The sequence below is a fragment of the Tamandua tetradactyla genome, chromosome 13 (genome assembly GCF_023851605.1).
Source record: "Tamandua tetradactyla isolate mTamTet1 chromosome 13, mTamTet1.pri, whole genome shotgun sequence".
Lineage (NCBI taxonomy): Eukaryota > Metazoa > Chordata > Mammalia > Pilosa > Myrmecophagidae > Tamandua > Tamandua tetradactyla.
Window position 1 is genome coordinate 95,728,399 of NC_135339.1, and position 25,649 is coordinate 95,754,047.

A 25,649-nucleotide genomic window follows, 5' to 3' on the forward strand; every position below is an offset into this window, starting at 1 on the left:
CAAACACCACGTGTTTCCACGTGCTTTTTGCTCGAGGCCAAAACCCCAAAATAAAGTTAAGTGCTTAAAGCAGTCCCACGAGCCCCATGGAGACACCCACGAGCCAAAAAGGCGAGCCGGGAGAAGAGGACAGCAGAACTGCATTTAATGGGAGCACTGCACACACTTGCTTTGGGGTCGATGAAACCTGAACTTGTACACTGGGACCCTCCCAGGCGGCCTTCCTATATCGTGGACACCCTGCGTCTGGGCAGAGGACGTGAGGGGCAGTCACGGGCTCACTGTGCAGGGACGGCGATTCTGGGCACTGGCGCTGGTGGGGTGGCCTTCTGGTTCCTCTCTGCCGACAGGCGCTCCAGGCGCTCTGTGTAGAAGCCGTTGAAATCCAGCCTGTGGGGAAAGAGGAAGCCCAGAGCTCTCCCTGGGGAAGGCAGAAGCAGCCTCTGTGGCAGAGGAGGGCACGGTTCAACTGTGCCACCTGCTGTGGCGTGAGCGTGGGGCAGACCCTTCCCGCCCCACGATGGGGGGGTGCAGGCAGCAGGCAGCCCAGGGCCCTCCCTGCAAGGTCAGATGCAGCCCCCACGTGGAGCCTTAGCTACTCTCAGTGACGCTGAGGTAGGAACTTAAACAAGCAACAGGGAACAGAGTTGAAGCCCCAAGCCTGCAAAAACTTGCATGCCGTGCAGCTCGGCACTGTCACTCCTGAGCTGAGCACAGGGGCTGGCAGCTGAGACACCCCAACTCACCAAGGCACTGCCCTCCACAGGACAGCAATGGCCCCACTCAGAGCAAGGCCCACGACCCCAGCCGGCGTGCTGGTGTCTGGGGAGACAGTGCCCTGTCCCCTATGGTCCCTCCAGCCCAGCAGCACACAGAGAAGTGCAGAGGAGAATGCACTGTGGCCCCACCAGCACAGCCTCACTTCCTGGCTATACATACCCCAGCCCCGTTAAGCCCCAGGGACCCTGGCATCAGGGTTCCAACGCCAGTCAGTCAGGGCCCACGCTTCCTGACCCCCCCCCCCCGGCCACTATTTCACCCTGAGGAGCCCCACAATTGTCCCCTCTGTTTCCCACTGCTCAGCTGAGCAGGGCCTCCAGTGGGAGCCCCCCTTCCAAATGAAATGGGGAACACAGGCAGCCCTTCAGGTCCAGCCGTCAGCCTCTGGCTGCCCTGGCAGGGGGTACTGCTGTGCACCACCCTCAATACTAGCTGCCTCCCCTACTGACCCTGACATCCCAGGGATACGCCCCTGGCTGACGTTCACCCAGTCAGACCAGCCGAGCCTGCCACTGGGGTCCCTTCACAGGATGGTCAGGCTCCAGGGCTGGGGCCAACTCTCAATGGGCTTCCTAAGGCTGACGGGGCAGTCAGGGAAGGATGTGGGATTCTTGGAAGTGAGAGTGCCGTGCCATCCAAGGGTGGAGGTGAAAATGGGGGGAGAGCACAGCCCAGGGTTGGGAGGGGCCCTGTGAGGCAGGGCCAGGTGGTGGGACTGCCTGGGCCTGCAGTCACTCAGGCAGTAGGGCAATGCCATGGGGGCAGTCTTGCTTTGGCGCTGGCCCTACCTGGAAATGACACTGGCCACGGCGTGCTCGCAGTCACTGGTGCTGTACATGCTGAGGCGGGCCAGGAGGTCGAGCAGGTGTGCCGAGAAATTCTTATCAAACTTGCTGATGGTCGCCTCGAAGCCCGAGGCCAGCTGGGGGGCATCCATGTGCTCAGCCAGGCACTGAAAAGGAACCCGCCAGCCTTGGAGAACCCCTTGGCCAAGTCCCAGCCCTCCTTACCACACTGTTCTGCACAAGCTTCTGTTTCCTTTCTCGTCCTTTTGTTTTGTTTTGTTAATATAGCCTAATTCCACAACAGGTTCCTGAAATTTTCCGGTGATATAAGGTGAGAAGTTAGGGCATGGTAAAAAATGCATGAGGGTCTGTGCAACGAGGGCCTGCTGCCCACACACAGGGGCCAGAAATTTCTCCAGGTCCCACTTGAAAAAGTAGAGGCGAGAGCTGACCCCACACCTTGGCTGTTTGCCTCTCTGCCACGCTTCCTCCTGGGTGCCTCTCAGCATGGGGATGGCACATGCCCTGAGTCCACATGCTCCTGAGCGCACTCAGTGCCCTACAGTTCCATCCCCACAGCCGGCTCCAGGTGGGAATGAGGGCAGGGCCTGTGCTTAGGCGTGCCTGTCCTCAGGCCAGTCAGAGCCAGAGCCACTGACCATCCCAACCCAGGACAGGCTGTGATGCTGACAGCGCCCGCCTCAGCCCCAGGTGGCTGCAGCCATCCCAGAGGGGACAGGGCTGGGATGGGACCCACGGTCTCACATCCGCCACCGGAAAGGGGACGCCCCCATGGCTTGGATTGGAAATTAAGGTCACAGGGAAGAAGGCTCTCCAGCCACCTCCTGCACACCTTCTTGGCAAGTTTCTTCTTGGCACTCTCCTCAGCCCGCTCGGCCTCCGTGGGCGGCCCTAGCATGGTCCCGTGCTCCAGTGCCAGGCGGCCCAGCTCACCATCCAATTTCATGCTCTGGGTAAATCTCTGCAGTAGGGTGGGTCATGAAAAAATGCTGTTGGAGGCCTGGTCCACACCTCAAGAACTGCAAACCACCTGGCATGGCCCTTACAAAGGAGGACTTCTCAACTCGCGTCTGCCCATGGCCTTGCCCCTGTGGGGGAACCTAGAGCGGCTCTAAGCACCTGGAATCTGGCTCACTTGCCCCACCCTACCCTAACCTGCACCCTGTCACCCCCTTCTGCCTCCAGCCCTCTGCCTGTGAGCACCCCTCCTCCCAGGTCTGCTCCGCTAACCCCAGCTGACCCTACGGGAACCTCTTTTTGGCATCCTTTGACACGTTTTCTATATCACGGTTCTAGAGAACTGTTTATGACAGGTGCCAAATAGATACTTCATTGAATTGAATAATTTACGTTCTGAGAAAAGAAGATCACAAGGCCTTCAGAAAACAATTTGGACACAAACAGGACCAGGCCAGGATGGAAACCCTGGGGGGCAGGAGCTGGCGGCTGACTGGGTTGGCCCCAGCCGCACCCATCAGCGGAGGCAGGGAGACAGAGGTGCCTTGGCCACTTCAACCAGCAGCCCGTCCCACCGCACCTGCATGCAGTTGGTGAACATGACGCACACGGACATGAGCTTGGAGAAGACCTTCAGCAGCTCGGGGTTGGTCAGCATGCAGTCCTTGAGGCAGTTGTCCAGGAAGCTTGTGTGGTGGCCCAGGACGTCGTCAATGTTGGAGGCCTGCAGAGGGACACGCTGAGGCTCGGCCCATGGTGGCCCAGCGGCTTCTCTCGAGACCGCGTCAGCTGGGGCAAACTTTACGCCCACGTGCATTTCTATGGCTTTCTATGCTCCTCTGGTTTCGAGTTCTTTAAATGCCCCTGTGGCCTTTGCGGGGAAACCTCAAAATACCATTAAAAGAAAATAATACTGGACACACCATGAAAGCTCTGAGCTTTTGGTTCTTAAAGAGAAAAAGCAGGAAGGAAATGTGGTTGTGCTTAACACTTTCTGCTTCCAGAATCTGGCCTACAGGGGTCTGAAGGGAGCTGGACTGTACAGCAGACAGTACCAGTATAGGGTGACAGCTTGATTCTGTCGCAGCGTGGCAGGAAGCAGTCTGCCCACTCTCTGCCCACATGCATACAGCTTTGATTTCCAGTCCTCACCAAGATGTGGAGTGACCCCCACCCCCGGGCTGGTCCTGTGAGAGCCCCCACTTGCAGAGCCTCGGGCAGAGCTCGCAGCCCTTGTCTCCCTCACATCGAAGCTGTACTTTGCTCTGAGGAACCCTGTGTTGTCAGACCCGGCCTGGGTGGGGTGGAGTCTTTTGTACACTGAGACATCACACCACCACTCACGGATTTCAGATTCTTCTCCAGAATGTGCCAGGTGGGCTCCATCACCTCAAACATCATGTAGTACTGAATGTTCTGAACAAAATTAAGCATCCGCTGCCGAAGAGTGAAGGCACCAGCAAACCTGACGAGCCACAAAAGACAGTTACAAGGGCGGGCGCCACATTTTGATACCACCTCCTCTCAGCATACCAGATGCTGGCGAGAAAACAAAGTGACGGTTAACACACGGGCACACTCAGGGCTGTGCCGACAAGCAGGGGCTCTGCAGGGCCGAGGAACAGCAACCCCCACTCTCGCCTTCCGCCTCCCCATAGCTCTGCAGGGGAGCGACTGGCTAGACCAACCACAGAGGCCTGACACCAGGAATTACACCACAGCTGTGCAGCCCACGTTTTATGCCTTCTTCCAAATAATTCTTTAAAAATTTAGGCAGTCCACTTCATCTTCAAACAATACTTTATGCCACAGACTGACATGCAAAGTGGTACACCGTGCAAGCACCATACAATCACTGTGCAAGCATCGTGCCACCCTCCCACCCAAGCTCCCAAGGGAAGGCCTGCCTGTGCCTCCCATCCAGGCAGGGTTTGCATCTGTAGACCGGGGCTGGTGGCCAGAGAGCACATGCTGCCCTGTCCAAACAGGGCTGCCAAGAGAGCAGGTGGCAGAGCCGAGTCCCTCATGTACTGTCTGAACCCTGACCAGGGGCAGATTTAAGAGCTACGGATAGGGTACATGGGTGGTTCAATGGAATAATGCTCGCCTGACATGCGAGAGATCCTGGTTTGACTCCTGAACCAAGCACCCCCCCTAAAAAAAACTACAAATGTATGACAGTAACCATTTCTCAATGGGCGAGAAGTAAAACCCCCCTACTTCAAGGAAAACCACATACCACTTTGCAGAGTGCAGAGAGTACTGCTTGGCAGTTTTGTTGCTGATCCAAACATTGCACAGCTGCCGCTCCACATGCTTACAGTAGAACATGTGCCTGAAGAGCATTTGGTAGCGTGTCAAGGCTTTCCTAAGAGAAGGGAACACAATGTTGAACCGGTTCTGGCAGGCCCTGAGTGTGCGGGCTCTGTCAGCTCAGACGAGGCCATGTTGTCCTATGATCAACAAATGTTTCTGTGCCCTGGACACCCAGGTGGTCCACTCAGTACCCACTGTGCTTGCAGAGACATGGAGCGTCCCTGAATTCTCTGTAGGAAGAGGCTCGTGCAATTCCTTTCTTTCTAACAAAGCTGAGAAACACACATGCAGAGTCACGTGCAGCTCTGGCTGAGCCTCACCTGTTGATAATAAGTGACAGGGGCCACTTGACCACGTAGTCAAAGGAGAAGGCCTCCAGGCCACTAAGCGTGAGCTCTGTGGGGTCCGTGTGGACCATCGCCTTTTCCTGCTTGGTCTCGATGGCCAGGACACGCAGGAGCTGAGTGATCAGGTCATGGGGCATCAGGTCAATCTGGGGGATGATGAAATAGAGCAAATTTTGAGAGAAAAGGGCCAAAAAGTCAAGTTCAGGCCCCCATCCTGCCCCAACTAAGGGTCAGAAGATGGAACAAATAGAGTGCTAATATAAGTTTCTCTAAGTACTGATTTCTCAATATTGGAGGCTGGTTTAAAAAAAACAAATATATACTGATAAATTCTAATTGAAAAATCAAACCACTTTCCATTAAAGTATAAAAGAGCATGGATAAACTTTTAAAAAATTCTACTATTGTGAAGACATTTTAAAGAATGGCATAAAGCAAAAATCACAAAGTAAAAGACCAGATAAATTTAAATCTCTAAAAGAGCCTCAACTTTCAGCCACCAAGATGGCGGCATAAGATGCTCCAGGGTGCCGTCCCCACTTAACCCCAGAACACAGAGCAAAAACTGGCAAAGCTGCCCTCCTCCAAACTCTGAAAACAGTTAAAAGATCACAGAAACCGCCAAAGTGCCAAAGCAAGAAAAACATAGCTTGAAAACAGTAGCCCCTGCCCCAAGGCCCTGTGGGGAGGTGAGTGGGACCTCATCAGAAGCACATCCCTGAGCACCGAAGGACACCATCACCAAAGTAGAAAGACAACCTACGGGGTGGGAGGACATACTCAGAATCCACATATCGGATGAGGATTCAATATCCAGCATATATAAAGAAATCCTTCAGCTCAACATCAAAAAGACAAACAACCCAATTAAGAAAATGGACACAAGACTTGAACAGACACTTCTACAGAGAAGACATGCACACACGAACAGATGCTCAACACCACTAGCCACTAGGGAAATACAAATAAATACCAAAGAGAGATACCACCTCACAGGAGTCTAATGACTATTGTTAGCAAAATGGAAAACAGCCAGTGCTGGCAAGGATGTGGAGAAATGGGAGTGCTCGTCCACTGCTGGTGGGAACGAAGGTGAGCTGCTGTGGAGGACAGTCGGGGAGCTCCTTAAGGAGGCCGAGCACAGAACTACCACGTGGCCTGGCCACGCTGCATGAGGTGCACACCCGCAGGAAGGGCCAACAGGGCCTGGAGCAGCCGCTACACCTGCTTGCTGCCCGGCCCACCCCTACACAGGCTCCTGAGAGCCCAGGCCAGCTGGCTCAGAGAACCCCAGGGCCCTGCTCTGGCTCAGCTGCCACAAAGCTCGGGAGTCATGGTGTCCAGCCACTCCTGGAAGCCCCTGCCCTGCCTCCGTGCCGATGGCTCGGCATCTGTCTGGGGCGGGGGGAGCACCTACCTTCAGATCGTCCTTGAAGGGGTCTGTGTTGGCGGTGCTCATCCGCAGGGCCAGTTCCAGCAGGGCCTCCAGGCGGGTGGGCGTGATGTCGTCCACTGGCTTCCTCAGCTCCCCCTCGGTGAGGTCCATGAAGTGCACGAAGAAGTCACCCTGGTCCATCAGGAAGTAGCGCTTGATGGACCTGGGCCCAAGCGGGCAGGGGGAGAGAGCTCAGGGCAGGATCACACATGGCCCGGCGCTCTGGGCTTGCAGGAAGCAGTGACCGCTGCTGGGTGACCAGCTCCTCCAGAATGGCTGAGACACACGGTCACGGCACAAGGCAACGCGGTGTTTACAGGCGAGTAGGGGAGGAAGCTAGCAGCTCACTTAGAAGAGCTGCAAATAAAGGTGCTTAGGCAGGGTATGTCGGGAGGCGCTGCTGCGGGGAAAGAGGGGGAGAGCAGGACGGCGGCTCCGGGCAGAGGGCAGGGCTGGGGGCAGACATGGCCCTCCCAGGCTTCCCTTCAAGTGGCTGCTGCTCCACCAAAGCAGACCCAATAACGGCAATGCACAGGTATGCGAGTTCCAAGTCTGGCTGCTATCTGGCAGCTTTCCCGCGGTTAGAAAGACAAAGCAGAACTGCTACAAGCAATTTCTCAGTCTTGATGGCCCCTTCCATGGATGTATATAGTTATCCCTTTCACATCACGACCACCCTCTGTGGTGTCGACGTGCCACAGGCCGGCCTAAGAAACGAAATGGGACCTGAGGGGAGTTTTGCGGAGCCATGGGCAATGCGTGAAGGCCACAGAGATGCTCCCCAGGGTAAGATGTGCCCGCAGGGGGTCAAAGGGCACTTCTTAGAATGTCTTTTACTACATGTGTAGGATGCTCACTGTTATTCTCCTCAGATTTCCTTCCTTTAAAAAATTTTTCATTTTTTAAAATCTCTTTTTCATACAGTATTTTTACTTAACATTGACCAACATAAAGCCTAGGACCAAATCTTTACCCCAAGTCTTACAGTAAGTTACTGTAAAGTGAAAAAGAAAACATTCAGACTTCTCTGGTACAAGGCTGGGGGACTAAAAATTTCACGTGGACTTTCCAGATCACCAGTTGCCGTGCCCCTAACTGGTGTGGAAGGGATAAGTATACACCGGGTTGGGATTAGTCAGCAGCTCGCCGTTGGTGGACGGGCAGAAGCCCATGTCCTCCAGACGCACCTGAGGTGGGCCAGCAGCTCCTTCTCCCCCAAGAGGAAGTCCAGGAGCACGCGGCTGGCGTAGCTGAAGGCCTGCTCGATCTGCTCCACGTATGCCCGCTCCTGCAGGGTGTAGGTGACCTCCTTGGCCACCGGGCAGGTGACATCATGGCCGCACTCTCGGACTACATTTAGATACTTTCCTAAAAAAAGATGGAGGAGCAGCAGATTAGAAAGTTTATAATATTTTATTATATTAATAAACACCAGGCCTGAAACCTCAGTATCTTAATACTAAAACTAGCTAATGGGTTAGAAACGGAACAGGTTGTCCAGGAACAGTTGTAGAAAGTCACTCCACCCACAGTAGGAAACTACACCTGTCCCTTCTAAGACAGGAGACAGGAGACTGCAGTGACTGGGTGCTGCCTTATTTCCGACTCTTATCAAGAGCACAGACTCCATCTCAGAAAAAAAACCCTTCTGAGAACTGATGACCAAACCATTGCCCAGTGCTTTCCAAAGTGCCACACTCCTGGCAACGCTAACCTGGAGACACACCCAGCCTGTGTGTGGCTCTAAGTCCTGACCATGTAATGGGGACAAAAACAGAAACACCGCTTGTCCAGGAAGGCAGGTGTCCATAACTCTTTTCCTGTAGTAGTAATGAGGGAGAGCAGTACCTGAGAGACAAGCTTCCAGGGCCAGGGAACAAATGGCGACCATTTGAGCTCCCAGGCATCCCATGGAGCCTGCACAGAACCCACGGTCAACGACTCTCGCTGCGGACGCTGGATCCTAAGGCCCACCTGAGACCCCCACGAGCCAAGCTCTGGCAGGAGAGGCAGTCACAGAGCAGGGACAGAATGGGCTCATCTGTACTGGGAAGGCGGGACCAGGCAGGTGAAGTGGCCATGTGGACAAGACTTTCCTGGGCCAGAGGCTGAGGGCAGCCACATGCCTGCAGCCCCTACATGGCCATGCTGTAGCTGCCCACTGATGTGCAGTGGCCAGCACCTGCTCTGGACTCAGTACCTGGACACCAGCCAGAGCAGTCACCATAATCCTGCCTTCTCATCCACTCCTGGCATTTCTGACTCCCAGATGTGTCAACGGGTTGAAATAAAAGAACCTCAGTGTGGCAGAGTCAAAGAAGCACCATCCGGCCAAGGCCAAGCAGGTGCGGGAGCTACCTGTGCTGAGGATCTTGCCCGCCATCTTTTGCAGAAAGGCCGGGATGTGCTGCTGGACGACCGTGTACCGCTGGTCCCAGTACTTGTCGTTGTAATCCTCCTGGATTTTCTCCTTCCGCAGCTCGTGCTCCTCCACCATGAACTCACTGCGCAACCACAAAAAGCGCCTCAGGTCCCAGCCTGCTGGATGTGCCTCCTGATGGTCTGCAGTGCCAGTGCATTTCCAAATGGCTAAGAGTGGAGGCAGGAAGGAGGCCTGCTGCTCATCTCAGCAGAGTGAGTGGAGAGCATAGGAAGCTCGTTCTCACGAGCTCCAGGAAGGGCAAGAGGAGCTGCACTGGCACTCCCCATCAATGGGGAGTGACGGGGGTCTACAGACTTGAGCACAGGGCATCTAACTTGGGCTCCAAGAGAACGCAGGTCCGTACAGCTGGATGGGAAAGTAACTCATTTTTATTTTCATCCATCCACTACTGTATCTGAGCATTTCCTTGACTGTCAATGCAGGCGACAAACCCCCGTCGCCAACAGAGACTGTATTTTTGTACCACATTTCAGGTGCTGCAAAGAGCTCAGACAGCTCTTTGTACCTGTAAAGCAGGTACATGCAGGCATTCCTTATTAGGTCGGTCAGACTAGATGCCGTTGTTCAACTCATTAGTAGAGAGGCATACTTCTATATCACAAATGTGTTTTTTAAGGGTTTTCTTGACAAGGACATCTCAATAGAAAAGAATACCCTGTGATCTGATGTCTCCTACTTACACACTTGGGGGTTAAAAATCCCAACTGGAGCCTTTTTCAACTTCCTTCCCACAGGAGCAGCAGGGACCAGCTGGCTGCGAGGCCTCCCAGTACCTACCTGTAGGGGTCATTGATCACCCCTCGATAGATCCACCGCTCCAGAATCTCAAAGTAGGGTACACTGGCTGCCTGGGTCAGGTAGAGACACAGCTCCTGTGCCTGGCTGTCCCCCGTGAAGTTGAAGCTCCGGTCATGGAGAAGGCTGAGGGTCGAGCCCCCAAGGCACTCCCCTTTATCCACTGACGTGGCTGTAGGGAAGGAGGGACCCACTCAGGCCCAGCCACACTGAACAAACGTGAAGATAAACATCTCAGGTAATCCCAGACTTCCTGCCTGGGGACAAGGTGCTCCTTCCGTGAGAAGGAGAACAACCTGTTAAAACTTGCAGGTGAAAGTCCTCACACCTTTTGAACGTGGACTCTGACCTCCTATGCAAGTTAGCAGGAGCCAGGCCCTTCTCAGCCCCCCAGACTGCTCTCAGGAGGCCTGCCGGGGCGTTACCGAGGGAGGCCAGGATGTCCAAGGTGCGCATGGTGGGCTGGACGTAGAACCACAGCTTCTGCAGGGATAGCAGGCCCTGTCGCTGCAGCTGCTCCAGCTGTGTGATGAGGATGAGGTACTCCTTCACGAGCGTCCTCATGGCGGCCGCCAGGGCGTGGTTGACCTGCCCATACTCGAAGGACGACTTTTCCTCGATGAACCTACAGGGAAGGAAACACACACAAAACCTCCCTTGAAAAGGTGATAGCTTCATTTCAAATGAAAAGTCAAACGTTCTAATTCCAACCCCACACAGGAAGCCTGCGGCTTGCAAGGCCCTCATTCCTAGACGGACTACTGCCCCTAGAGGGCCATGTCGGGATGCCAGGACGCTGACACGCAGGCCCCGTGTGATGCTCCAGTCTCCAAAATCGTGTCCAGACTGAAGCCAGGTCCAGACTCAAAAGAGGGACTTTCTGGGAAAGAGAACATGACTGGCCTTTGTCATTGTCAAGAGGCTGCAGCTGAGTCATCTGAGAAGGGCCCGGTCAGCATGGATTCCCACCTGGTCACTGTGGAGTAGCTGGCAGCCACTGGGAGAATCCGGGTCACCAGCTCCTTGACAGACAGGTCCAGGTTGGGGTCCACAAGGAAGGTCCGGCTCTGCCTTCCGGTGAGGGGCTGGGCGGTGATGTACCTGCCATCCACTCCCACCAGCACATACAGCAGGTCCTCCACGACAGCAGCCTCCTGGGAGGCCAAGGGCAGTGAGCCTGGGTGGGAAGGCACAGCCAGTGAGCCAATAGCCGGATGCATCACTGCCCACAGCTATGGCCCTCCCTGACCTGCCTCCTGATGGGCTCTGTGCTAAATCATGTTCGTACTCGCTTCCCTCAGCTCTGTGCCCCAGCACTGACAGACATACCGCAGGCAGACACCTGCCCTGCTGGCTACCGCAGAGCACTGAGCATCGAGACCAAACTAACCACCCCACCGGGGAAGGCATACAGGGTGCAGAACCACGGCCGACAGTGAGTCATGGGGAACGTGGACAGTCCTCCAGGTTACGCTAAGCAAAGCCTCCTGAGAGAAGGTGAATGTTTGACCCTTACAAGGGTGAAACCGAGACTCGAACCCCACCTTAAGTTATACTTAGTCTCCTTATTTAAAAGGATATCATTTTAAATTAAAAAAACCTCAGCAATTCCCCTCACACTCAAAGGCAGGCAATGGCTGCAGGACATACAGTCAGCTTCCTCTGCCCACCAGGGGACCCCCAGACAGTGTGGGCCACTGAAGGACGCCCCCATCCTGCATGGCGGAAGGGCTGCATTTGGGGCACCACCTAGCCAAGTTTTGCGTAACGCCTCCTGAAAGGAGATTGCAGTTGTGACATCATCCACAATCCAGCACCTGCTATCTCTGCAGCGAGGGGTGCCTGGAGCTCACCACTCCAGCACCAGGCAGCCCAGGGGTGGTGCCACGGCTACTGGAAGATCCCAAAGGCACGCGGCTGGTGCCGGGAGTGTGGTCACCACAGGGTGCAGGCCCTATGCAGAGCTGAGTGATGCCTGGGCACAGCCATTAGGTAAATGCGCGAATCCCAATTTAGATCCCATTTCTGAACGTCAAGTTCCATTTTATTTCCATTACTCCAGGAGCTTTCTTGAAATGGCAAGTGTTCGCTTTGTACGGTCCGACCTGCGGGACGCTTTTCCAGCTGCTGCCTTTGTCTCGACCCCTGCGTCAGTCGGCCTCCACTCTGCCTCCGTCCGTGTTCCCCTGTGCCAGTAGAGCTGCTGGCCTGCTTGCTTCCTGGGAACTCTTCCTGTGTCATGGGAGCAGATGTTGGGGAGCCACTGCCCCTCCTCCAGCCTTGGTATCTTCATCCCGCACAGCTGGCACCGTTCCCCAGCTGCTCCTTGAGTACAGCCTACTGGTCACCATTTCACTCAAACCACCTGTTTGCTGAGCTGCTGCCCTGTGCCAGGTGTGCAGGGACAGACAGGGTGACAGTTACACACTGAAAGGTGTCAGCAGGAGGGGGTGCACTCTCACCTGCCACATGGGACACCCAGATTCGATTTCTGGCCCATGCACTTCCCAAAAAAACAAAAGCAAAGCAAACAAAAATTCAACAAATGCTGCTGCGGTAACAGGATACTCAAATGGAAAAAGAATGAAATGTGACCCTGGCCATACAGCATACCAAAAAAAAAATAAAGAGTGTCAGAAGGAAAAGTGAGGGGATGACGAGGGCTTGTGGGCCTGCCCTCACACTGGGCTCTCATGGCATTGGGAGTTAGGAAATGCTCTAAGAAGAGTGAATACACATGCCAGTGCTGAGGTGGGAGAGGAAGGTCTTGCCCAAGGAAGCAGAAGTCGCTGGCTTCCCACAAGTGGGACTAGAGGTGGTAAGACCTGAGGAGGCTGTCTCACAGATCTGCCGGGTCCCTGCAGCTTGCCCAGGTAAGGGGTAGGTGGGGCTGTTAGTGGAGGAGCCTCTTTAGCCCGTCCTTAAATTGCTCAGGCCACTACACGTGGGAGGAAGGAGACTGGTCGTTTTGTGTCCCCAGCATGGTGCCGCCAGCTGCGATTCAAGTTAAATGGAAATGTGACTGGTGGCACATAAGGAACAGCACAGATCCAGAACCTTCTCTTCCCTGAAGAATGTTCTGTGGGAAGCTTCTGTAAGGCTGGGGCAAGCAGAGATGTATAGACTGGGCAGGGGCCAGAGGGGAAGAATCCAGGGAAGGTCCTGGCCTGTGGCTCAAGAAACCGGGTAGACAGCACCTGATCCCATCAGGGAGACGAGAAGGCCCCTGGAGGAGCACTCAGGAGTCCCCTGTGAATACGGTCAGTGGACAGAGGCATGCTAGAGACAGACCCGGGACCACATGGAGGGTGATCAGACTTTAGAGCAGCATGATCCTCTAGGCAGAGAAAGTGCACTGGAAGGCGGTCCAGGGCTAAACTCTGAGGAGCTTAGGTGGAGGGAGGGGAGAACAATGGCGACAGAAAAGAAACGACCAGAAAGGAACAAAATCGCACAGAACAAACATTACGGAGGCCGGCGGTGGCCAACTGCAAGGAGAGACTGGCGTAGAGTTGCCGCTGTAACTATGCGCCCAACAGGCCTGGGACAGTTGGGTGCCGGCAACCTGGGTAGAAGTTTCTCCAGGAGGCTCCAGAGGAGCAAGGGTGGGTGTTGTGGAGGTACACGAGAGGCAGGCTTGATGCTGACAACAGCTTGGAAGAGTGCCTCAGGCATGCGGGCACCTGTCTCCACTATCCCCAGCCAATCATCTTGTGGTGCCATCACATCTATTCAGTAAATCTTTCTTCTCTTGTACAACCCCTTCCCTACATGAGGAAAAGCAAACTCTCCCTCAGTTGCATCACGGCCTGGGTTCCCGGCGAGAGGGTGGGCTGCAGCCCCTGCTCCAGGCCCGTGGGAACGGAAACATTTTGAGGCTGATCGTGGGTGGCCCAGGGAGTGACTCGGAGAGCTCGGTCACCAGGTCTCACGTGGGTCCAGAATCCTTCTTCTTTATTTATGGCTCCAATTAATGCAATTCTCTGGCCACAGCATATGCAACACTGCAGGCAGTGTCCACACCCAAGGAATTAAACTTTCTCTAGCAACTCTCTGGTTTCTGCCAAATGCTCTGTAGTGTCTCACTCAGCTGCATCCGCTGGTCAGCCAGAGAAGCACCCACACCCAGAAGCCCCTGTACCGTGAATGCCTCAACGCCCAGTGCCCACAAAGGGCCTCCTGCCACTTCACTTCTCAGGCATTCCATGCAGCAGTAGCTCCATTTAGGCTCAATGAGCGTTTTTCACTCCTATAGGAATTTTAAGTGGTTTTACTATGAAAATATACCAGGCAACATTGGTTTTACCCATAGCTTTCCATTAACCTGTAACAGGGTTTTGTGTGTGCAGGGAGAGAATACAGTTGCTCCATTTCACTACACAGTATAAGCACATTTTCCAATGATTTGGGTAAAGGTAAGGACTGACCTATCTGTACTATACATCAAACCAAGTCAGCTTTATGTTAAACTGCATCACTGCTTCCTTCTGAATTTGGGCTACCATGGATGAGGGCAACAGATGGTGAACATACTGTATCCTTAACATAGGAAATATCATTTTTCAATCTAAGAAAACAGTTACGAATTGTGAAAATAGTCCTTGGTTTTTTCCAAATCCCCAAAGGCCTCTCCTACAAGACGCATAAAGCACTGCGCTGTCTTGCTTGCAACTTGTTCACAAGATGCAGCTTCAACAGCTCTGAGAGACAGGGCACACAGGACAAGCTGCTACGCAAGAAGCTGTGCCCCCGGGAACATTGATGATCACAGGTCAGCACAGCCAAGTTTCCGGGCACACACTCTCGTGAAAGGCTCAGGCACGAGCGGTCAGAGAAGGCTGAAGGTCTGGGTGAGCCACTGCTAGCTGATAAATGGGCCATCGTGCCAGGCCTCACAATGCTAGAAAAGGTGGCAGCATGAGCCAAGGATGCTAGATGCCACCAGGTGTCATTCCACGTCTCTGGGATCAGCCCTCGTCTGAGAACGTGAACAAGGCACCGCCCTCCTGTGAGGAAGTGAATTCAGCCAGCTGTGGGAGCCAAACACGGTACCTACCTATAGGCAGGGCTGTGTCTGCAGTTGCACTGGGGCAGATCAGGAAGTCCCCAACCAGGGCAGGCCTCTCGTACACCCATGCTGGGAAAATGGGCAGTTGCTGGCCCAAATGGTTTTTCTTCTGCTTGTCTCTAAGCATCTTTCTTGTAAGTTCTAGAGACTAGTAAGGATGTTTTCAAAACAGAAACAAAAGGCATGCTTTTAGCACAAATACTTAGAATTTGTATATCTTTGGCTTAGAGAGTTGATTGTGCAACACAGAAGAGGGTTCAACAAAAACATGTAGACACAAAATGCGCATGTGCCTATCACAAGGCTAGGTGCTAAGGATGGGGTGGGGGGCTGACAGGAAAACACAAACACTAGCAGCACTGGGGCTGCGGCAGGTCAGCAATGTGGGTGAACAATCTCGCCAAAGAGAGAAGCATTTCATCAAGGCCTGGTTCTCAAAAACATGCTTTGAAAAATCTCAATCATTTTTGAAAAGCAGCAACTAGATCTAGGCATGTCCCATGGCCTGGAGCTAAGAGGAAGCCTTGGTAACAGCTGTGACCCCTCGCCCTGGCCACACCAGCGTGTTCTCGGGGCTGAGGAACAATCTAGAAGGCAACACCAAGGACAGCCTCTCTGGGGCCTGTGGCCGTTCTGGTGTGTGACTGGCTGTCCACTGACTTGGTCGGTGCAAGGGCATAGGGTGCTGCTCAGTCTCTCTCTCAGCCTAGAAAGGAGCCTCAGTTTCCACACCTGTCAAATGGGGGTAGAGACCCTATGGACCCATTGATCAGGCGACGGTGGCACGAGATGATGTACATCGGGGGCTCAGCATGGTGCTTAGCACATGGGAAATGTTGGCAAGTGCCGCTGTTACTGTCGTTACAGGGTCACCACCGTGAGGCCCAGCAAGTAACTCACAAGACAAGACATAAGCACTGAAGGACACAAAGGCAAGCATCTGGCAGCCATGGAAAGTAAGACCTGGAGATGAGTTACCTCCAAGAAGCAGTGCAGAAAAAGTAGTAAATACGGGAGAAAGAAAGAAATCTAGATAAAATTATCCAGAAAGTATACTCTTGAAAAAGAATCGTTTAAAAAACTTGAATGTGGCTAAAATGATTAATTTCAGGTTGTATATCGTACCAGAAAAGACTCTACAACACAAAGCGTGAGCCCGAACCACCTCCTGGAGTGGACAGGCCAATAAACACGTTCCATTGACTGTAACTAGGTACCATGCTAATTCAAAATGCTAATAACAGGGAAGACTGTGTGTGTGTGTGCCCGCATGCACGTGCCGGTTTGAAAGGATTCATGTACCCTAGAAAAGCCATGTTTCAATCCTAAGCAATCTTGTGAAACCAACAGTTTTTTCTAATCCCTATTCAGTACCACAGGTTGGAAACTTGGTTATCTTGATTATCTCCATGGAAATGTGGCTCAGTCAAGTATGGCTGTTAGACGTGATTAGACAGAAATGTGATTCCACCCATTCTATGTGGGTCTTCATCAGTTTACTGGAATTCTATAAAAGAGGAGAATCTGAGAGGGCAGAGAATGATGAGACCCATGAGGAGAACCTGCGCAGCCAAAAACCTTAGGAGACAAAGAAGGAAAATGACCCCGGAGGAGATTCATGAAAGAGAAAGCTGCAGACTTCACTATGTGCCCCTCCAGCCCAGACAGAAACCCTGAATGTCACTGGCCTTCCTGAAACAAGGTATCTTTCCCTGGATGCCTTAGATTGGACATGCTTATAGACTTGCTTTAATTAGATTTTCACAGCCTTAGAACTGTAAACTAGTAACTTGGTAAATTCCACTTTTTAAAACCCATACCACTTCTGGTATATTGCATTCCAGCAGTTAGTAAACTAGAACGTGGGGTATATGGGAACTCTGTACTTTCCACATGATTCTTCTGTAAACCTACAACTGCTCTAATTAAAAACACTCTTAATTAACAGAGGAAAGTGTGCTCACAGACTGAGATTTCCACAGTGCTGAGCACCAGCGAGGCTGACTTCCCTGGGCGAGTGAGAAATTTTACCACCATTTGTGGCCCAGATTCTTGATTAAAACAAACAGCAACCACATAAAGGCAGGTCACGATCCAGAGTTAAATCTCAATCTCTCTAAATTCAGATTCATCTTTAATACAGGTCAAGGAGGAGTGTCCCATGGGCCTGAGCAGGTGCTGCCATGAGAACAGGTGCACCTACAAGTGTGTGCCCCAAGGGGATACGGTACCTGCTGCAGAGTGGAGCCCGTGGCCACGCTGCCAAGCTGCTTCCTCAGCTCCTCGAGCTCCTGCACAGAGATCTTGGAGGCCGCGGCTGGGACACTGAAGTGGGTGGTGGCATTGGCGGCAGTGCTGGTGGCGAGCTCAGCTCTTTCTTTTGCATTCTGCTGCAAATACTGAAGAGTCTAAAAAGCAAAACCATTCACTACACTGGGTTGGCACATTCATGCAATTTGCAGGTCAAAGCAAACCCATAAAATCACCCATGGGAAATGAGGGGAAGGGGCTTCCGAGTGACCCTGTGCTTCAGCCCCATCTCCACCAGCATCATGCATGACATGAGCTGTGTTCTTAAAGACCCACAGGAGAAAGACCCTACAACCTTGATGGTCAGTTCCCAAACTCGACCCCCACAGCACAGCACTGTCTTTCTGCTTTGCCCACTTCTCTTCCTCTGGTTTGTTCCTTTATTTTCTTAATGTGAAAGTAATGTATGTAATCTATAAAATACTCAAAAAACACAGTGTGATCATTGATGAAAAATAAAAATCTTCCTCCTCCCTATGCCCTCAAGGTAACTACTGTCTCTATTCCTCTGTTACCTCTACGTCTGACTGGCATGGCTCAGAGGAGGAATTAAGGATAAACAGAAGTGTGGGAAACGGGTGGAAGATGGTCACCATCAAAACCAACACCTTATCTTGGCTGAGCAAATCTCATGCGCTTAAACAAATCAGAACAGCGCTTATGATACAGGCTCTCTTAGGAACACCTTCCAAAGACTAAGCATGTTCTTTGCCAACACAGTTCTCCACAGGCAGTGTGCAAATGCTGAACTCCAGTGCTGAGAAGTTACCTCCTTGTCTTCTGTGAGCTTTGATAGCAGATACACCAGTGGGTCCAGGCTCCTTGTGTTTTTAGACTTCAGCTCATCATATTTCTTCAGAAAATCTTCTGGAGTGCGAGAAAATTCTGCTATTTTAACCTCAAAAGCACAAACATGAGAGACTTAATGACAATAATTAAGCACTTAAAAAATACCTGTAAGACTAAGTATCACCCGACTATTTTGTTTAGCTTACCCGTATTTCCTTTAGTTTCTCCCACATTTCTTCCTAGTAGTTTGTGCATTCACTTCATACCCTGGGCTCTATTCCCTGTGTCATCTACTGTGATGCTCAGCTCGGGGACTGCTTTACTCACTGACTTCTACATCTCCCCCTCTAATATAGTAGATATAAACATGGGTGTTTCTGAACTTTCCATTCTGTTCATTCTAATTACCTCTGTGCTATTAGAAACCACTTAAATATCGGAAGCATCATAACATTTTATAAAATGGATTTCAAACAGACTCTTTTCCTAAAGATCTACAATTTAGGATTATACATTTGGGCAAACAAAGAATACCTCAGTGGATTCTGATGTGGCTAATGCCAAGAGCTTCCTTTTATCCATGGGAACAACGTCCCCCTCTTGGGTAACAAGAAAGTGGTGGCTAACTGTGAATTCTGAGGTCAGTGGACAGCTGGGTTCAAAGCCCAGCTCTCTCTGAAAGCTGTTGACACTGGAGTGAGTGACAGGAGCTGCTAAGGAGACTTGACAATATACTGATTATCACAAGGTTCAGCAGTTCAGCACAACCCGTGGCACTGCAGCGCTGGGCGAGCACCGTTTGCCTCCAACACCAGCTCTGCCTCGGCTGCCTGGTCAGGAAGTCAAGCTCCAGCGGCAGCACTCACCTTGGCGCTGTGCGCGGAGACGGTGGTTGTCACGTATGGGGTCCTGTTCTTCTGCAGCAGGTCAATGTAGACCTCAGCTCCTTCCCCTCCGCGGACGCGCAGCAAGCTGAGCAGCTCGTTGACATCGTGGTGAATCCGGAATTCACTCATAGCTTTAGCTCTGAGACACCGACATCACAATGTGTTCTAAAGATAAGCCGTTCGTTAAGCTAAAACCCCATGAACAAAATATGTAAACTTAAGTAGTTTGGCCTAGCTCAGGCCTCTGTCCAAATCATCACGTGCACGGAGCAGCCCTGCACAGGCCTACCCTGCAGCTATCAACACAGCGGCCTTCCCTCCAAACCCTCTGGCCACCTGGGTCTCCTTGGGGCGCAAGTCCCCTGCTGCTCCATCTGCCACCTGTCCCTCCGAGTTTGTGTATGTGGCTTATAGTTTTTGACTGTGAGCATACCTTTAGTGGGACACTTCCTGGGAATACAAACCAGTCTCCCTGGGCCAGTTCAGCTCCAAGGGCCATCTCTTGGCTCAGAGAGTCAGCACCATGAGGACTGAGTGAAGAAGGCCCCCAGCCTAGGGTTCTTGCTTCTCCTGGGGGATTCCATCTGCATGTGGCCCTGGGCTGACAGTGATGCTCCCCTGGGCCATCAGACTGCAGTTCCCTAGTTTCCGCTGTAGGGACCCAAGGGCCCAGGCTCTGAGGGGAATCCTGGATTTCCGCACAAACCAAAGGCATTGCCACTTGTCCCCTCACAAAGATTAGGCCAGCCCAGCCCATAGGCCACACCTAGTTCTGAATCTCTGAATTGGTCTCTGCAGCTCCACCCACACCCAAGTCCTCTATTCTGACACCTCGGAACGTTCCCTTTGCTTGCTTTCAAGCTTGGCTGTGTATGAAAACACTTTCGGTTAGATTTCTTTGTATTTTCTAAGCACAGGAGCCAGGTGGGGCTCTGCCTCAGCTCAGTTTGTCCTGTTGGCTAAGGTCTGACCATTAGATACCGAACCCTCTAACCCTCTGGGACTGAAACCATAAACGCTACCCTATCAAGTGGAGAGCAGCAGACTGTACAGGGACCTCCGTTCTCCCTCAATGGCCAGTCCAATTAGCCATTACTATCAAATTTTTAAAAACATTTGCATCACTCCAGAAAAAGCAATAAAAAGAAAAAACTCATGCATACCATACACCTTCCCCTCCTTTTCATTGACCACTAGTGTTTCCATCTACCCAATTTATTTTACTCTTTGTTCCCCCTATTATTTATTTATTTTTTTATCCATATTTTTTACTCATCTGTTCATACACTGGATATAATCAGCATCAGAGGCAAGATTTTCACCACCACATGGTCATATCATAAACCTTCTATCTTTATACAACTGTCTTTAAGAATTTAGTCTACTGGAACACAAAGTGCAAGGATTCTTAACTTGGGCTTCACAAACAACCCAAGACCCTCAGACACCAGAAGCACTGTCATTTGACTGAACTTTGCAAGAGGGCCTTCCTCAAAGGGCTCTGCAACCAACAAGGTAAGGAACCATGGGGGCCGAGAGCTCCAGCGGAGACAAACCAAGAGCAGAAGACTCAGTACACACTCCCAAGATACGCAAATTTACTCATGAATATTAATTTGGAACGCTACAATAAAGCCAGACCTTCTTGTCTGCTGGAAAGCTTTCTCAGCATAGAAATACCAGTGGTCAGGGCCAGAGCATCTCCAAAAACGAATGAGGAAAAATAAACATGAACATGTCAGTTCCCAGGGCACAGATGTTTCAGTCAGGAGGCACTTGTGTTAAAGTAAGAAAGCATGCCACGCAGATCTGACCTCTGACCTGGCCACCTCCTACCTGTCAAACAGACTGTGAACAAGGCATGGGTCCTCCCTCTAACCCTGAGGGACACATCTGAAAAGGGGAAACAGACCCTACCCATAGTTGTTGCAGTTCTTATGACCCACTGAAGCGCCCCACACAGACGTCCTGGGGCTATTATCATTAGCAAAGTAGGAACACACGTTGCTGCTTTTTCTACAGAGCCAACCACCAGGAAACTTTAATTCCGTTATCTAGAAAGTGAACGGTTCCACAAAAGGAAAATGGGATCTGAATTACTTACTGACAGGGCCCTAAGCCATCGTTAGCCTTGTTGTCAGTCACAAAGGGCTCAAGCACACAGGGCACTGCAAACCACAAGGCAGACAGAAACGACCACCCAGACCTTTTCTCCCGACAGCAGTGCAGACTCTGATGGCAACCAATTTTACCCACATTTTATGAGGCTTCTAGAGGCTAGCGGGTTCATCTGTAGTTTTGGAGTGAGGACCATTTTGTTAATGCAAGATGGCAAGAACACTTGCTTGCAAGTGAAAGAGAATAATCAGGTAAAGAGCACTACTTCTGAAAAAGATCCTTCAAGTGAAAACTGATTAAGAAGTTTTCTTCCAGAAGTTTTGCCTTTGCAGTAAGAACACAGTGTGGTCTCCTAGGTCACACATGCTAACACTAGGGGGGCCTGCTGTTCTTCCTGGATCTGGGGAGCAATTCCCGCCAGACGGCAGGTCTCAGACTCCGGCGGCACCAACCCTAGGGAGGATGTAAGAGCAGATTTCGGTCATCAGTGAAAGCGTGCTCCTGCCAATTTGTGCCCAGGAGGCAGGGATGCTGAACATCAGAGCAGTCTCACAAAAAATACCATCAGTGTCTCCACTGAAAAGTACAACTTTAAAGCGCACCCAATGCTGGCAGCTTACTTGATCTTCTCATGTTCTTGAATTCGTAACCCCCTTAGGTATCCCAATTGAAGATACACGAACCTTCCGGCTTCATGACTCTCCAAACACTGAGTGTGAAGAGTATGAATGCTGAGGATGCAATTTCACATTTTCACCATGCAGGGGTTGGGCACACACTCCTAATGAACATTTGATTAAAACACGGGGAAATGAATATAATTACTAAATCATTACATTGATATTTCTTTTAGTCTTCAGTATCTTAGAGCAGTTAGAAACAAAAACCTAAAATTATAGAGTTGGAACCCATACCAAACTCTGAAATCTGTTCTACAACTAATTGTTGCGATGTGCTTTGAAATTTATTACTTTTTTGTATACCTATTATTCTTCACAAAAAAAGAAAAAAAAAGTAGACTGTGATGAAAAAAAAGCATGTGAATTCCGCCCCACAGACACCCCCACAAAAACACACAGGGGAAGCTAATTGCAACACCTGGCTTGAAAAACATTTTACAAATAATGTCATCAGTCCTAAAGCTTTTACAGAGACAGAAAAAAGGATCCTCAACATAACAGATGAGACAAGGAGACTGCGCTGGTATGAAAGGATGTATGGACCCTAGAAAAGCCATGTTTTAATCAAAATCCCAATTGGTAATGGCAGAATAATCCCTATTCAATACTGTATGTTTGAAACCGTAATCATATCATCTCCCTGGAGATGTGATTTAATCAAGAGTGGTTGTTACACTGGATTAGGTGATGACACGTCTCCACCCATTTGGGTGAGTCTTGATAAGTTTCTGGAGTCTTATAAAAGTGGAAACATTTTGGAGAATAAAAGGGGCTTGAGAGAGAGCAGAGAAAAACGACATAGCCATGATAAGCACAGAGCTCACAAGCCTTTGGAGATGAAGAAGGAAAACGCCTCCTAGGGAGCTTCCTGAAACAGGAAGCCAGGAGAGAAAGTAGCAGATGACACCTTGCTCGCCATGTGCCCTTCCAGCCAAGAGAGAAACTGTGAATGTGTTCACCATGTGCCTTTCCACATGAGAGAGAAACCCTGAACTTCATCAGCCTTCTTGAACCAAGGTATCTTCTCCTGGATGCCTTCGATTGGCCATTTCTATAGACTTGTTTTAATTGGGACATTTTCTCAGCCTTAGAACTGTAAACTAGCAACTTATTAAATTTCCCATTTTAAAAACCATTCTGATTCTGGTATATTGCATTCCGGCAGCGAGCAAACTAGAGATGAAAAACGAAGACAGCGTCCATAACAGAATCTTTTTTAGGCCTAAAATTGACTGGGGGGAGATTTGGCACAAAACTTTTGGTCCTAATTAAAAATTTTTTTTAACTTTTTTATTGTATAGTATAACATATATACAAAGCAAAGAAATAAAAAAGCAATGGTTTTCAAAGCACTCTTCAATAATTGGTTACAGGACAGATTCCAGAGTTTGTCATGGGCTACCATAACGTCCTCTCAGATTTTTCCTTCTAGCTGCTCCAGAATGCAGGAGGGTAGAGGGCTTAAATACTTTATCACAATCAACTTTTTTCCCACTTCTTTTTTGTGAACAATAACATATATACAAAAAAGCTATAAATTTCAAAGCACAGGACCACAATTAGTAGAACATATGTCAGAGCTTGACATGGGTTACAATTTCATAATTTTAGGTTTTTACTTCTAGCTGCTCTAAGATACTGGAGACTAGTACAATTTAATGATTCAGCATTTATATTCATGTGTTAATTGGTAAGTCCCATCTTCTCTGTATAATTCCACCATCACCTTTGATCTTTCTGTCCCTCTCCTTGTGGTGTTTGGGCTATGGACAATTCTAAATTTTTGATATTGGAAGGGTCTGTCACTAATATGGGGTAGGGAGATGGAACTATCTGATGTTCTGGAGAGGCTGGGCCCTCTAGGTTTCAGGACCTATCTGGTCCAAGGGCCCATCTGGAGGTTGTTGGTTCCTGGAAAGTTACTATAGTGCCTGGAACTCTTGTGGAATCTTATATATTGCCCTAGGTGTTCTTTAGGATTGGCTGGAATGGCCCTGGTTGGGGGTTGGCAGGTTATGACAGGTAGCAAGGTCTACCTGAAGCTTGCATAACAGCAACCTCCTGAGTAGTCTGTTGGCTCTATTTGAACTCTCGCTGCCACTGATCTTAGTTAAATTTCTTTCCCCACTTTGGTCAGGATGGAATTGTTGATCCCACAGTGCCAAGGCTGGACTCATCCCTGGGAGTCCTCTCCCATGCCTCCAGGGAGACTTTCACCTCTGGATATCATGTTCCATGTAGGGGGGGAGGGCAATGATCTCACTTGCAGAGTTGGGCTTAGAGAGAGGCCACATCTGAGCAACACCAGAGGTCCTCCAGGGGTGACTCTTAGGCATACCTATAGGTAGGCTAAACTTCTCCACTACCTACCTAAACTTCATGAGAGTCAGCCTCATGATCAAGGGCTTGGCCTATTGACTTGGGTGTCCCTAAAGTTTGACACAGTATCAGGGGATTCCCTGATGGTTAGGTTAATAGTTCCATATATTTTCTCCCATCCCTCAGAGGACTTTGCCAATACTTTTCTTTTTCACATTTAACATCCCCTCATCTTTATTCTATAGTTTTCACATGTGCTACATCTATGTGCATTGTAAACCCTACAATTCAACGTTATAATTTTTACTTTAAACAGTTTAATACATCTTAAAGAAATTTTTAAAAAATGTAGTTTGTATTTACCTGCAAATTTAACACTTCCCTTTACTCTATCCTATACCTCTGCTCTTCCATTGATTTCATTTTCATTCAGCCTAAAGAACTTCCAGTGCCACTTCTCATTGTGCAGGTCTACTGATAACAAATTCTTTTACCTGAAAATTGCTTCATATCATCTTTTTTTTCCCCTCAGTTCTTGTTCCACTGACTCCCGGCCTGCCTGGTTAATTACCATGGTTTTATACACACACATAATATTTCCCATAGACTTACACTGTTTTTTGAGGTGCCAATACTTTTTGATACTTAATATACTCTAGGGTGTTTCCAGGCATTACAATAATCTATACAGAATCAAAGAATCTCTTTCTTATTCTGTGCTTCCTGCGTTTCAATTGTTCAAATGAGCTATACAGATAGGTCCTAATTAAATTTTAATTAATAAATCTTATGCCATTTTTATTAGTTATATTTTTGTGTTAATTTCTTGAAGAAATAACACCCCCTTTTCCTCCCTATGACATTTATAAGCTCTGCTCAAGGATGAGACATGTTTGGGGGTGGGGAGCTCAAGTCCCATTCAGCAGCCCCTTCCCTCCCCGTCCGGTCTGCGCCCCCGCACTTCTCTTAGGCATCAGGTATCGCCATCTTAACAGGTAACTGCCGAACCAGTCAACACCTCTCTCCTGCTCCGCGGCACGCTGCGGGCAGGCGGGGACCACACGGCTCTCTCACCCGCGCACCCGAGCACCGGCACAGCGACCGGCCCCTCACGGCGCCGAGGGGGCGGCGGGGACTGAAAGGCCGAGATGCAGGTTCCCAGGGGGCTTCAGACCAAGGCAACGGGAACGCACTTAAGGGCTTTAAGCAAAGGATGGCGGCCCCAAACGCGAGCTTTCCAAAGACCACCGGCTCCAGTCCGGTTACTGGTCTGCAGGAGACGAGACTGCGGCGGAGGCCCGCGCAGGGGTCGGCCACGGGGGCGCGCGGCCCTCGGGAGGGAACCTGCGCGGTGGGCGCTGACGGGCGGCCCGAGGTCTGGGGGCCCTCCGAGGACCTCGCTTTGGGGCCTGGGTCGGGGGCGGTAGGGGGGCGCCTCGCGTCATGCGGCCGCGGAGGAAGCCAGCCTGGTCCCTGCGCCAGCGCCCGCGAAGGACCCGGGACTCACCACAGAGCCGGCACCGCAGCCGCCGCAGCCCGCGCGAACGCCGGAAGGGGCGAAACGTCACGTCCGGCCCCGCCCCGCCCGGGTCCCGTACG

At 50.9% G+C, this 25,649-nt stretch overlaps 1 protein-coding gene across 2 annotated transcripts; it reads right to left on the reverse strand.

Moving 5' to 3' along the window:
• Positions 1 to 122: 122 nt before the first annotated feature.
• TUBGCP2 (tubulin gamma complex component 2) lies at positions 123 to 25,649 on the reverse strand. 2 transcript variants are annotated; one of them, XM_077126440.1, is made up of 18 exons: positions 25,558 to 25,649; positions 18,913 to 19,098; positions 18,027 to 18,155; positions 17,179 to 17,355; positions 14,936 to 15,095; positions 10,849 to 11,056; positions 10,305 to 10,504; positions 9,862 to 10,051; positions 9,000 to 9,145; positions 7,829 to 8,009; positions 6,624 to 6,804; positions 5,180 to 5,352; positions 4,783 to 4,911; positions 3,888 to 4,008; positions 3,124 to 3,267; positions 2,419 to 2,547; positions 1,569 to 1,732; positions 123 to 390 (listed from the first exon to the last, which is right to left on the reverse strand). In XM_077126440.1, the coding sequence occupies exons 2-18, from the start codon at positions 19,060 to 19,062 to the stop codon at positions 279 to 281; spliced, it is 2,694 nt and encodes an 897-aa protein (XP_076982555.1). In that variant the 5' UTR covers positions 19,063 to 19,098; positions 25,558 to 25,649; the 3' UTR covers positions 123 to 278. The 2 variants fall into 2 exon arrangements, with proteins under 2 accessions (XP_076982555.1, XP_076982556.1); XM_077126441.1 differs by lacking the exon at positions 25,558 to 25,649 and adding an exon at positions 25,012 to 25,036.

Excerpts from the sequence above, each read along its gene's own strand:
- TUBGCP2 (XM_077126440.1), bottom strand. The coding sequence starts at position 19,062 with ATGAGTGAATTCCGGATTCACCACGATGTCAACGAGCTGCTCAGCTTG. Across the intron at positions 9,146-9,861 it reads GTGATCAATGACCCCTACAG|TGAGTTCATGGTGGAGGAGC; the intron begins GTAGGTACTGGG and ends GTGGTTGCGCAG. Across the intron at positions 8,010-8,999 it reads GGGCAAGATCCTCAGCACAG|GAAAGTATCTAAATGTAGTC; the intron begins GTAGCTCCCGCA and ends ATCTTTTTTTAG.